The sequence below is a fragment of the Terrapene carolina genome, unplaced genomic scaffold (genome assembly GCF_002925995.2).
Source record: "Terrapene carolina triunguis isolate 2854851 unplaced genomic scaffold, T_m_triunguis-2.0 Scaffold262, whole genome shotgun sequence".
NCBI lineage: Eukaryota > Metazoa > Chordata > Testudines > Emydidae > Terrapene > Terrapene triunguis.
Window position 1 is genome coordinate 3967212 of NW_020664613.1, and position 14352 is coordinate 3981563.

The following is a 14352-nucleotide window of genomic DNA, read 5'->3' on the forward strand; positions in this document are numbered from 1 at the left end:
ACTGGCAGCATAGCTGATTTTTGTTGTCCTGACTTTGGTCATCTAGTGATTGTAAGACTTTATCCGCTGGACACTTTAAAGTATGTAATTGTAAGAGGACTTGTTGCTCCAAACAGCAGTAACTTCCGCACTTACTTTCTGCATGTGTGCAACTTCAGCAGGTGGTTCGTAACACCCCCTAACTCCACTTCCTGTATGTATGCATAGCAGCTATAACAAGCAAATTGTGCTGCAGAAGAGCAGGAGGCTGCTCTGCTGTAGTATTGCATAACACCACTAAGCCATATTTTCCATATACACACCCTTTTCAAAGCCTATTTGTGCCGTATGAGGGGAGTATATAAGGTAAATACATAACTAGTCTTAAAAATCCTCATATTTCTTTTTGATTGCAGTTGAGATTAAAGAAGGAACAACTGAATATGACATCAATGTAGTGGTATACCATTTTATATGTACATTTTACTTAACTTTTATTTTCATTAGCATTTGCTCTGTGTTGGAGACTAAGACCTGGGTTTTCAAAGTAGTCTAAGGGAGTAAGAGCCATTTTAAAACCCCAGCCTAACGTCACAACTTTGTGTTTTTCTACATTTCTTAAAAACACAATACATTCTGGGTGGGTTTTTCAAAAGCACCTAAATCCCATTGCCAAAGGCATTTAGACCCCTAAAGATGCAGATAGGCATCTTTTGAAATTTTCAAAAGCACCTAAGCAGATTAGGCACCTAATCTCTATTAACAACCCACCAGGCACCTATTTGCATCATTAGACATGTAGACACATTTGAAAATCTGACCATAAGACTGCTAAACTTCTCAATTACCTTTGAAAACTGGGATTAGGCTCCTAAATCATTTACATACTTATGAAAATACTACTTGAGTTATCAACTGAAAGTATCACTAATTGTTTTTACTGTGTTTAGTGTGTCTGTTTCTACCTCGGTAGGTAGTATATACTCTTCCAATGGAAAAATACAATGTACATGTAATACAGCCCAAGAACTTGTAGCATTTTTATTTTATTTTTTCCCATTTTTTCCCCCTCTTAGATTACCAGTACAGGCCCAGGCAACAAGAAAATGGTTCACTTGTCCCAAGATTCTCATCACAATGAGTGAGTACCAATGGTGGGGGGTTGTCACTGTTTATATTATTATTTGTATTACAGTAGCATCTGAGGCCCAAAGCCATATTGTGCTACACACTGTACAAACACGGAATAAAAGAGGGCCCTGGCCCAGTTATAGGACATATCCTAAGGATATTTCAACCCTTTTAGCTTACTGTGGGTTTTTAATTAAAATGTGGAGTTCAGTGCTGCTTTGAATGTGTTTTTATTAAGTTTTTTTATGCAGATACTTAAATTATATTTAAAATGTTATAAATGTTCACAGATATGCTAAGTAATAAATATAAAAGATTGTGTAAAGACATTTGAAGTAGTTTTCTTCAAAGAAGAATAACAAGAAGTTCAGAAATGTCAAACTACATTTCATAAGGAAAATACAATACCTAACACTTTTAAATTTGATATCCTGTGAGAAAACTGGTTCTCATATAAGTTCCAAGAACCAAAAGCCTGAATTGATTATTTGAGTACATTCTGACTGTGACGTTGCACTCCATATGCTTTATGCAAAAGGTCTCTTATAAGGTATCATTACAAAGCTTATAATCTACTTACTGTGTTCATCCTATTTGTTTGCATATATTATTTCTGTGTCTGAAGTTAGGAGAATAAGATATAAACTTGTATTACTGATGTAAACATATTAAGTGGAAGCCATTAAGGGTGCTTCAGAATCAGTGAACTGTAAATGGCTCTGTTTACATGCAAACCTTCCGGTGTGCCTGTGGGCCAGTCCAGGAAGAATGGAGGCTGGGGTCTCACAGGACATGTGACCATGTCACCTGATGATAAAATCCATCCATCTTAAACCTGGTACTTTTCCATTTAGAAGGAGGGGTGGGGACCCAGAGAGTCAAAAGATTCCTGCCTTGTGCGAAAGCTATAAAAGGGGGTGGAGCAGGACAAAGGGGCGGTCAGTCATGAGAAAACCCCTAGTTCCACCTGAGATGTCTGCTGGAACTAACAAGGACTGTACCAGGGGAAAGGATTGGGCCCAGACTAGGAAGGAGGATAGTCTATGAAAGAAGCTTATTGGAACATCTCTGAGGGTGAGATTTACCTGTAATCAGTTTAATGTATTAGGCTTAGACTTGCGTGTTTTGTTTTATTTTGCTTTGTGACTTACTTCTGTCTGTTATTAATTGAAGCCACTTAAATCCTACTTTTTACCCAAGTGGATCTGTCTGACCGAACCTGTCACACTGACATCACTGGGTGCCATTAGATATTCCAATATATCATTAGCATAGACCAGTGGTTGTATTCAGATGATATTATGAGTAGAAATGTTTTTCTGATGTCTTTTGAGTAGTTTGCAATAATAAAAGACATTATTTTCTTCTTATTTTTTCAAACAGGGAATCCAAAAAACTAGGTTTACCAAAAAGCTCACCAAAAAGAACACAACCATAAAAGACATGTCTTTACATAGTTATTAGTGATTAACCTAAAAATAAGAAAATGAATAGGAATACCTTATTATAATCTACCTTACATTAATTTTATTTTTAAAAGGCATCATTGGAATTAATTTCCCAGCCAAAATTATAATCTGTGACTGTTAGTGTGATGTAAATACCCCGCCACCTTCTTTGAATGATGGTCCCTATTTGTATTCCACTGTGGGCTTACGCATGCTCACCATGTGCCCAGAGCTGGAGAGTTTGAAAGTAGTGTCCATTGGCCCACATATGCACCCTGGCTCACCTTGTGCCTCCAACTGAGGGGATAAAGAATAAGGTGGTCTGACTGCCTCTCCAGTTCCTTCTCACCGCCACATGGTCTCGGTCGGAACCTTAAGTGTCCGCAGTTTCGGCTTCTTTCTACAAAATAAGAATTATCTAGTTTGTAAATAGTTCAATAGTTTTAATAGTTTTACTGTTTAGCATTAGATTAGTCTCCCAGGGGGACACCTCCCTCCCCTGTACCACATTCGAGTAGTGGACTATGCCCAGGACTCTGGGCTTCAAACTTTGTGCTTCTTGCCCACGATCCTTCTTGGTCAGTGAAGACCACAGGCACTGCCTGTACTACCTTGGGGAAGCTCACATCACAGCGAGGTGCAGTATCTGCCAATCGTTCCCCAGTTGCACCTGAGAAAGGTGGGAATTCCATCTCTGAAAATACCTCATGGAGAAGGCCATGAGGCCCCAATTGGATCCAGGCCAGGGAACATCCCTTGTACATTGGCCTGATTCAGCAAGGAATGCGCCTCCTGCTGCGAAGTCCAACTCTGTTATGGGAGAATCTACCCCCACAGGCTTCTCATGAGTATGAAACTAAGTCTTCCTCAAAGTCCACGTCAAAGAAGTCGGACTCAGCTGTAAGCAAGCCTACCAGCTTGGCCTGTGAGGACTTAGGATGTACTAAGTCTCAGGGACAAGAAAGAGACTAAGTCTCATGACAAGAACGCCCATAAGCATTGGGCTCCATCAGTACTGGACTGTTTTCTGGCAGTACCGTCGTCCTCAGCTCCTTCTAAACCCCGGGATTTGTCAACACCGATGAAGTCTGATAACTGCCAACTTCAGATACCAACCTCCTCATAGGTTCTGACCACCTGGACAAGCAGAACCCCTCTCACACTGGAAGCTCTGAATCTGTTGCTGCCTCACAGGACAGTTTTGCTCTCCCAGATCCGGAATCCCCTACTCCATCAGTTCCCTCCGTTTCAAGGAGATAATATCACCTCCAAGGTAATTGACTGCTGGAAGGAGCTTATCACCCGTCCTATACACAGAATACATCTCCCCTCCAACAGAATCAATGATACTGCTACTGGAACCAGAATCAGCCTTCTCCTCATCAGGAGATTCTGAGCCATCTGATAAACCATTCTTCTTTTACCCTACGTATCCTTCACCACCCAAAAGACCCACACAGGTTTGGGACCAACCTCTGCCTCATCTAACTAGGAGCCGCTGGTACCTTATGCAATGACCACCTATCGACCCTTCCTACTGGCCATATTGGGGACCTTGGGATCAATACCCCTCTGCAGAGTTGATCCAATTTGCCAGGGAGTTACCCTTGCCTCCCCTCCAAGGGGACGCTCAGATCTGCCCCCAGATCCAACAGTTCCACCAGAACCAGCAAGATTGCCATCATCATCCCCAGATGAAGAAGTGAATTCTATGTCCCTTCCTCCCTCTCCTCCCACCCCATTCCCAGCGATGACTTTAAGCCAGGCCTGCACAACTTGTAAAGTGGCGAGGGCCATATTACTCCAAAGAAAACAGCTGAGGGCTGAACCCCTGCTCCCCAGCGCTGCCGAAACACCACCACCCCCAGCCTCCCCGAAACACAACACCCCTCCCCCCCCCACACACACACACATCGGTTCATTGAGGGGCAAATCCCAACGAGCCTTTATAGACCCCAGGGGCCAGCCGTGCCCAGGGGCTGCTCCCGAGACCAGGTTCCCCCCCCCCACCCCCTGAACTCCCCTGGAGGGTGCACAGCTCCTCCGCGAGCCCTCCCCTCCCCGGCGGTCCCCACCCGAAGCCCACTCACTGACATTGCCGGGCTTGGGCTGCTGCAGCAGCTTGGCAGGGAGGAGCTGCCTTCCGGAGGCACCAGAGAGCCAGAGCATCCCGCTTGCGGCAGCAGCGAGCCCCAGCCATGGAGGAGCCGGCGCGGTGCAGGGGAGCAGCAGCCCTGCAAAGGCGGTGGCACGGCTAGCGGGGAGCAGCCACGCCCCCCCACCCTCCTGCCCAGGCTGTGGCCCGGCGCCCCCCCCCCCCGGGCCCCCCCCCGGTGCAGCGGAGGCTTGCTGGCGCCGGCCCCCCCCGCCCCCCCCCCCCCAGCTGCCCCCTCCGCGCTCGGGCTCTGCGGCTCCCGGGAGTGTGAGCCACCACTGCCGCTGCCCCTCCCGGAACAGGCTCAGGGCCCCGCGCCCCGGCGACTCACATGCCCGGGACCTGCAAAGCCCGAACATGGCGAGGGGGGCGCACGAGGGCTGCCGACCGCATGCATCTGCTGCAGCCTGCAGGAGCCCTGGGGGGGGGTGCCAGGCCGCAGCCTGGGCAGGAGGGGCGGGGGGCACAGCTGCTCCCCGCTAGCGGTGCTGCCGCCTTTGCAGGGCTGCTGCCCCCCTGTGCCACGCCGGCTCCTCCATGGCTGGGGCTCGCCGCCCCTGCAAGCCGACGCTCTGGCTCTCCAGTGCCTCCAGAAGGCGGCTCCTCCCTGCCGAGCCAGGGCACCGCTTTTTTAGGGTTACCATATTTCAACAATCAAAAAAAAAAGGACGGGGGGAGAGCCCACCCGAGCCCTGCCCCCATCCACTCTCTCTCCCACTTCCCACCCCCCTCAGTACCTCCAAACCCCCCCTGCTCCTTGTCCCCTGACTGCCCCCTGCTGAGACCACCCCACCCTAATTGCCCCCCTAGGACCCTACCCCCTACTTGTCCCCTGGCTGCCCCAACCCTTATCCACACCCGCGCCCCCAGAGAGACCCCTGGGACTCCCACGCCCCATCCAACCACTCCCCGCCCCCTGACAACCCACCCCCCGAACTCCTGACCCATCCAACCTTCCTCCTGCTCCCTGACTGCCCCCCGGGACTCCCCTTACTACCATGCCACTCCACATGGAGCTAAACCAAACAAGCTGCGGAGCACACAATCCCTCCCCCGCAGAGTGCTGCAATGCTGAGGCGGGGGAGGGAGGGAGCGGGGGAGGGACTTTGCCTGCTGAAGGCCAATGGGAGCAGCTAAATCAGGCCCAGGCGCCCAATCAGCCGCGCCACACTCTGCGTGAGGAGAAGGGAGGGGAGGGAGGAAAAATCCCGGACACCCCCAACCACTGGGCGCCCTAGGTGACTGCCTAGTTCGCCGGCCCTAGTGGTTGCACTGGCCCCGGGCAAACCCGACAGCCCCACCCCGCCGTTTGCCCGCGCGCCGCACAGTGAGCCCACGCGGGCCACATATTGTGCAGGCCTGCTTTAAGCAGTTCTAGGACCTCTGCAGAGTTGCTGGAGAGCTTCAGATTCCCCTCGAGGAGATCCAAGACTCCCAGCACAAACTCCTAGACATCCTGCATGCTTCCAGACGCAACAGAATAGTTTTCCCTGTTAATGAAGCCATACTGGATCCAGCTAGGACAGTTTGGCACACTACTCCCACCTGTGCTTCTACTCCCAAAGGGGCGGAGAAGCATTATTATGTGCCAGCCAAGGTTGCAGAATTTTTGTTTTCTCGCCCTGTCCCCAATTCACTGGTGGTCCATGCTGCTTCTAAAAGGGCTAGACAGCAACATCCCCAGTCTACTCCTGCTGACAGAGGGCAAACGCCTGAATCTTCTGGGAGGAAAGGTTCTCTCATCATCCAGCCTCCAGTACAGGATAGCCAATTACCAGGCTCTACTAGCTAAATAGGATTTCCTGAACTACACCACGTTTGCAGAGTTTAATGACAGCCTTCCCCAACAGAACAGAGCTAGTTTTCAAGCTCTGGTAGATGAAGGCAAACTGATAGCCAGGACCGCCTTCCAATCTGCAGTTGATGCTGCTTATACCTCTTCTAGAGCTATGGCTTCTCCCTTCATCATGCACAGGGAGTCATGGCTTCATGCATCATTAGGGAGATCCCATTATACCATCAAGGTCACGGTTGTGTTGGTAGAGATAATTCCATCTTTAGAAAAGGGCATGTGGTTCATGGCTCTAGATATGAAGGATGCTTACTTTCATGTACAGACAGTTTCTCAGATTCATAGTAGGCTCTGACCATTTTTAGCACAGAGTATTCCCCTTCAGAATAGTGACTGCCCCTGGAGTCTTTACCAAGATATTTTCGATAGTAGCGGTCCACATCCGATGTCATGCTCTCAATATCTTCCCCTACCTCCACAATTGTCTTCTTGTTGCCAAGTTCTGCCAGGAAGCTTATGCATCAACTTCTATTATGCTGCACCTTCTCTCTTCACTGGGAGTCAGCATAAACATGGAAAAGTCTGTTCTCACACCCACACAATCTCTGGATTTCAGCAAAGCAACCTTAAATTCTATCCACACAAGAGCATACCTGTCCAAGGACAGGTTCCAGACCATGAACAAAATCATAGTTCACATCACAAGCAACCCTCAATTATCGCTCAAAACATGTTTGTCTCTCTCCTGGCTTACGTGGCCTCATGCACCTACGTCGTCACATTAGCAAGACTCCATCTTTGTTGCCTTCAAACTTGGCTGCAGTCGGTATACTCCCCAAGCCATCATTCCATGAACCTCATGGTGACAGTTCCGGCCAAGATACTGTCTTCCCTGCTGTGGTGGACAAATTCTCATCAAGTATGGGTATCCCTTTTCTCCCTTCCTCTCTGAACAGGACCATTATTATGGATGCATCCCTCTTAGGTTGGGGAGCTCCCATGAACAGCCACACAGCACAAGGAACCTCGATGACTTGAGAGGCCAGGATGCACATCAATATTCTGGAGTTGCAAGCAGTACAGAAGGCATGCAGGTCCTTTCTTCTGTGCTCACCATGTCCTTATAATGTCAGATAACATTACGACGATCTTTGACATCAATAAGCAGGGGAGGAGCAAGATTCCCCTTCCTCTGCGCAGAAGTAGTCAGTCTCTGGAATTGGTGTATCAGCAGTCAAATCAACTTATCTGCAACCTACCTTCCAGTGAAGCAAAATGTGCTTACAGATTCCCTCAGAAGGCCATTAAATAGTTGAACAAGAGTGGGAGCTCCCTCACTCAGTAATGCGCAATATTTTTAATCTATGGGGAACCCCAACAAGGGATCGTTTGCTTCTCAAGCAAACAGGAAATGCACCACATATTGCTCCAGAGGAGAACTAGGTCACCACTCTCAGGGTGTTGCTCTGCTTCTTACTTGGTCTTATCAGTTCAACTGTGCCTTCCCTTCGCTCCTGCTCCTGCAATATGAGTTCTGTGCAACATGAGTATTGTGCAAAATCTGGCAGGACAAAGCAAGATTCATCCTGATTGCCCCCTTCTGGCCAGACAGTTCTGGTTTCCTAACCTCCTATGCATGTCATCACGACCACCAATCATTCTTCTAACGTTCCCCAAGCTCCTGACCCAGTGGAATGGCAAGATCAGGCACCCCGATCCACATCCACTCCACTTCTCAGGGCTTGGTATTTGGGTGGGCATCATCCTTAGAACATTCATGCTCCAAAGTTGTATGAGACATTCTCTCTAATAGTAGAAAGGACTCTACTAGAAAATGTTACCTAGCTAAATGGAAGTGCTTCTCTTTTTGGGCACAACAAGGAGGTGTTCTCCCAGAGATTACAGATATTCCTCTCATCTTGGACTATATCCTATTTCTGAAAACACCAGGTTTGTCTATCAGCTCCTTGCGAGTCCACTTCATGGCGATCAGCACATACCATCTACATTCTCACGGCTACTCTGTCTTCACACATCCACTGATCAACAGATTCTGTAAAGGCCTAATAAGAACCTTCCCACCTACTCAGAACCCTGTTCCCCTGTGAGCCCTGAACCTTATTCTCTCAGTACTCACAAGACCCCCTCCTTCCTTTCAGCCTTTAGCTACTTGCTCCATGTCTCTCATTTCAGCGAAGGTCACTTCTCTTGTAGCCATTACCTCAGTGAGAAGGGTTGGTGAAATTGAAGTGCCGTCATATCTTCTATACACTATATTCCATAAGGATTAGGTTTCTTTATGTCTACACCCCAAATTCACCCCAAAGTAGTTTTGGAATTTCATCTTAACCCAGTCCATTCACTTTCCTGTGTTCTTCCCAAAATCACACACTTCCACAGAGGAACGAAGACTCCACTCTCTTGATGTTCAGTGAGCCTTGGGTTTCTACCTACAGAAAACAAATCCCTGAGACTGTTTGTTGCTATAACAGAAAGAGTCAGAGGGCACGTCATCTCCATCCAGAGAATCTCCAAATGGATCTCTAGCTGCATTCTCCTCTGCTGTCAGCTTTCAAATCACACCCTGCAGTTCCCACAATGAGGTAAGAGCTCATTCCACTAGAGTGAAGCAACAATTATGGCATCTTGTCAGGAGGTACCCCTCCTGGACATATGTAAAGTGGCCATGTGAGGCTTCATTCACATATTTGCAAGACATTATGCTCTAGTGCAGGACTCTTTTGCTGATGCCTTTTTGGGACGGTGGTACTCCACTCAGCCCTACTGCCTATATCCTCACACCCTTCTCCTACTTAGGTATTGCTTGCCAATCACTAATAGTGGAATACAATATGGACCATCACTCGAAGAAGAGGTGGTTACTTATCTGTAACTGGAGGTACTTTGAAATGTGTGGTCCCAATCTATATTCCACTACCTGCCCTCCTTCCCCTCTGCTTCGAATCTTATCAAGTAGTTGGTCCATCCCACCCTTTATCCCCTCGTTCAGAGGCATGAGGTGAGCCAGAGTTCAGGCATGGACCAACAGACACTATTTTCAAATTCTCCGGCTCTGGGCACACAGTGCACATGTGTAACCCCACAGTGAAATACAGATAGGGACCACATATCACAAAGAACCTCCAGTTACAGATAAGTAACCTCCTCTTAGTGTTTGGGTAAACACAACAGTTCCTGATAGTTATGCTAGCAGGAAAGGGGTTTTTTACCTCTAAATATGGGGCCTCACTGTTGATTTTTGCTATTTATTAATAGAAGTAACTTGTATTCATGGACTCCTGCACAGCTTGGGCTGAGAAGGCTTTGACCTTTCTTCTATTATGTTAACTCACGCATGCGTGCATTCTCTCTCTCTCTTTTCACATACCCTCCCCTCCACCTGTTCTATGTATGAGTGCAAATTCAGTCTCTCACTTTCCAGTTCCTTGCTTTTTTTTTCTCTCCACTATAAAAGTAGAAAAAGTAGCTGGGGTATTATTGATTTATATTACAATGGCCACTTGATCACCATATTTGAGGACAGGAAGGAATTTTCCCCCCCGGTCAGATTGGCAGACACCCTGGAGGTTTTTTCACCTTCCTCTGCAGCATGAGTCATGGGTCACTTGCAGGTTTAAACTAATGTAAATGGTGGATTCTCTGTAACTTGAAGTCTTTAAACCATGATTTGAGGACTTCAATAATTCAGCCAGAGGTTACAGGTCTATTACAGGGTGGGTTAAGTTCTGTGGCCTGCAATGGGCAGGAGGTCAGACTAGATGATCACAATGGTCCCTTCTGACCTTAAAATCTATGAGTCTATGAGCTAGTCATGATCAGGGCCCATTGTGCTAGATGCTATGGTACAAGCTTTCAGGGTTTACTGCAGAACACTCAGTCTTCCCAAGCAATCCCACAGTATGCAGCATATTCAGTACTTTCAGAGTGTCAAACCAACAGGGCATTTGAAGACCATACAAAAATTTCCAGGGACACTACTTTTCCTGCAAATCCATTAACCGAACTGTATTTAGAGGGGTTCTGAGGTTGCTCTACCTGGGTTTGGAGAGAGTTCAATTTAAAACTGTTATACTGTTAAACTATATTTAAATTAACCCTTTTAGAAATCAGAGTGGACAAGACATTAAATTATTCACTGTTTAGCGGCCCATAAACAGGGTTAGAAATAACTAGTATTGTTTTTCAGTTAGTGATCCATTTAATTCTGTGAAGACACAGTTTACATTTTAGAAATATGTTTGATTCAACACCCAATATCTGGTAACATGACTGAATACCTTCTACAGATTCCTACACTGCTGCTTCCACTGATAGACTGACTTGAGTCTTCAAGAATCTTCTTGTGTCCTCTGTAGCTTCTGGCGGGAGAATCCATGGCCTGTCATTACTTAGTAACTGCAGCAATGTGAGAAATCTGAGCATGGTGATGGAGATGTTCAAAAATAGGAGTTTTTAAGTAAACATGGCCTGAGGAACTTTTCCATTGAGTACTTCAAGGGTTCATTTTGAAAACACACTCTTTTTGGTTATACAATATTGCCATTCGCAGCTAGAACAGTACAACCACATTTACAAAGAGTGTGGTGGTGTTTCTATGTATTATTTTAATGCATTGAACTATGTTTCTGTCAAGGCTGATTCCCCACTCTGGCACTTCGAGTGCAGAAGGTGAGGGCCCGCAAGGATTTTAAAAATTAATACTTGCCACTCCAGGCTTGTATTAAACTCCCAAGGTTACAGCTTTTCTCTGACCTTGGCTTGGTAAACGCTGCCACCACCCAAATGCAAACCCCTTTTTCAGATCCCAGGAAGGCGCACTTGGGAATTCCTTCCTGTGGGGTACCCTCAAGTCCTTTCACCCCCATCTCTCCCTCCGGGGAAGAGCTGAGAAAGAAAACAAAGGAAATTAGCTGTTGCCACCAGCTAATTTAACAACATGTGCACAAACCTCTTAGGACACCAAAAATCTAATCCTGTTTTTAAAAAAGGTAAATTTTATTAAAAACAAAAAGAAAATACATCTGGAACTTAGGTTTTTGCTAGATTTTAAAAGAGCAATTCTAAAAATTAAGCACCCAAAATAGCTTTCTTGGGGGTCCAGCTTAAAGGTTACAAACAAACAAACAAACAAGCATCTGGGGTTAGCACAGAGGAGTCCACAGAAAATAAAAGAAATAAATCTAATTGCATCTTTCTAGACATTTCCTAATCTACTGACATATTTGGGTAGTTCTAAGTATAATCGGATGATTCCCATACCTGGCAAAAAGCTTTATACAGCATAGTCATAGCCCTGACTTTGCTCTGTTCCCCTCTCTCTGGAGAACAACACAGAACACAAAGGGAAAGCTTTTTTCACAATTTTAAAAAGTTCTAGCCTTCCCATTGGCTCTTTTGGTCAGGTGCCCACTCCCTTTTCTTTACCTGGGGGACTTTTTAACCCTTTACAGGTAAAGCAAGCAGCCACCAAGAGGGACTTTATAGCTAGCTGGCTGGCAAGGGAGCTTCCTCCCCCCACCCCCGACCCCGCTTCATTTATCACAGTTGCCCTTCCCCCAAGATCAAGGGGCAATATATTGAGGCAGGGAAAGGGGGGGTGTAGTTCCAGGTGCTCTTCTTCTTTTTTTTTCTTTTTCCTAGATCTGAGATTTGCCCCCAACAGCAGCTGTTAAATCCCAGTGTAATGCCACTGTAGTCACATTTGGAGGCCTGCAGCCTGTTTCAGATCTTGGTGAACATAAAAGCCAGTTTAAAACCCCCAGTGGATACAGTGTGGGAAGTCACTGTGCTAGCTCATCCTATATTTCATTCATGACCTGCAGCCCTCCTACTATTCTAGTGTTTTGCCTCTGTAAAGTAAAAGATTGTCAGTAATGCCAAGTTACGTGACAGTTTTGAGCCATGAGACCACCAAATTTATGTCCATTTACAACTTAAAATAGAATTCAAATCCAAGCCTCAATTGGTAAAATGCTAATATGTTAACATATACCAGTTAGCCCTCAGTGCTTATAGATCTGTTAAACTCTAATAATTAAAAGTTTACACTTCAGTAATAAGGATAGCATTAAATTGTTATTAATAGCATATATTTCAATATGCAGATTAAGACATGTAAAATGTTAGCATTTACGAATTAAATTAATTTAATAGAACATAATTAAATGTAAAGCTAATGGCTACTCAGTTTGCCTAAGAAGCGGAAATTTGCAGAGCGAGTGCATTCTTACATTCCTATCAAAACTGTAACAGACTTTGAGAGTTCCATAAAATATCCCATTAAAATAAAGCATAGCCGAAGGCTATATTTTCCTGGTGGACAATAAAATACCCAAAAGCACGCACAAACTGGTCATATGACAGCACGTGCTTTATGTAGTTATATTGCTAAACTCTTCTTTTCCTTTTCTCCCACAGCCACTGGTTTAGCCCTGGGGCTAGGAAGGAACATAGCCAGGTAAGAACCACTTTGATCAAGAACAGTTTACTTCATATATTTGAAGGAATTTAACTATCTCTACTCCAAAACTATTGGGTCAGTATTTTAATACATAAGAAGCAAAGCGGCCTTAATTCCATGTTTCCTTGCAAGCTACTTAAAAAACTTAGCAGCTAAGTATTTCAAAAGGTCTTTTGGTTAATAAGCTAGCATGCCAAATGATACTAGATAAGCATCACAGGTCAGTTTTATTACCAGTTTAAGATTTCAGAATATATTATCCTGATAACCAGTTTGTTATTAACAATAGTGCCTGTGTTTCTCTGAAACTGTCGTCTTAATGCTTCTATAAAATGGGGAACACCTGACATTTTCCACAGTATTTAAGAAATTCAAAACTGTGTAAGAGCAGACTTGTAGGATGAAATCCACACCCCACTCTTCTCTGTTACTCTAGGTAAAAGGGTCAGATGGGTATAAAGGGGGTGTTAAATCCTGCCAGGTGAGGATTCTCCTGGTGCATAACCTGCAGAAGGCAGACATAAGCTCATGAGCTTCAATGTAGGGGGCATGCTGGGGATGTGTGGAGGCAGGGCCGCAACGACTGCGGGGATTCCAGACAGTGTTATGACCAGCTGAGTAGCCCAGAGTGTCTGCTGTAATTTAGACAGGAGTGCAGGGCTGTCCAAATTTTATCAGGGGAGTAGCCCCAGCTCAGGATGGCACAGAGATAGCTTAAAGCAATCATAGCCCTCCTGTTCCCCTGGAAACTGCACAGAATCTCACAAGTTGTATGTTGATTACCTCATACTTAAGATCATCGAATTTAACAAGAAAACACTTACATTTGAATAGTGGAGTGTTGCTTAACTGATGACCTTCCTTTCAGACTTTGAAAAATGCTTAGTTATATGCATGGCAAAGCAATAAGTTATTGACAGAACAAGAACTTTGTGTAAATAAGCCTTTCCCTTTTGTATCTTGAACAAATTAGTTCTTTTCAAACACTCAGGAAAAGTAACTGAATACATCAGTAGTACATCAAGCCTCTAGAGTAACTCATTGGGTCATATCTTAAGCTGCAGCAAATTGATGTAGCTCAATTGATTTCAGTGGATCTATGCTGATTTACACCAACTAAGTTCTAGCAAATAGATTTTAAGCATCATAGAAAGCAATAAGTAACGCAGTAAGATACAAGAAAATTCATCATGTTTTTAGGGCCATTCTGAACTCCACTAGCTTTGATAGCTCAGAGTTAAATCAGCATATCTGCTTTTCTTCCCCTTCTTTCAAACTCAAAAACAGACTCAGTCTCTCAACTAAACATACTTCCTCAAGCCTGACAGCGTGAAAAAAAAAATGAATTTCAGTTTTAGCTGTAAAT

The 14352-nt window shown here is 45.3% G+C and overlaps 1 protein-coding gene across 1 annotated transcript in view; it reads left to right on the top strand.

The window, feature by feature from the left end:
* Positions 1-14352, top strand: part of GPATCH2 (G-patch domain containing 2) — a 186672-nt gene that overhangs the window by 129210 nt on the left and 43110 nt on the right. Inside the window, exons 6-7 of the mRNA XM_024209330.1 lie at positions 1056-1120; positions 12944-12983. Coding sequence (XP_024065098.1) covers positions 1056-1120; positions 12944-12983 — 105 coding nt within the window. The remainder of the gene's footprint in view (positions 1-1055; positions 1121-12943; positions 12984-14352) is intronic.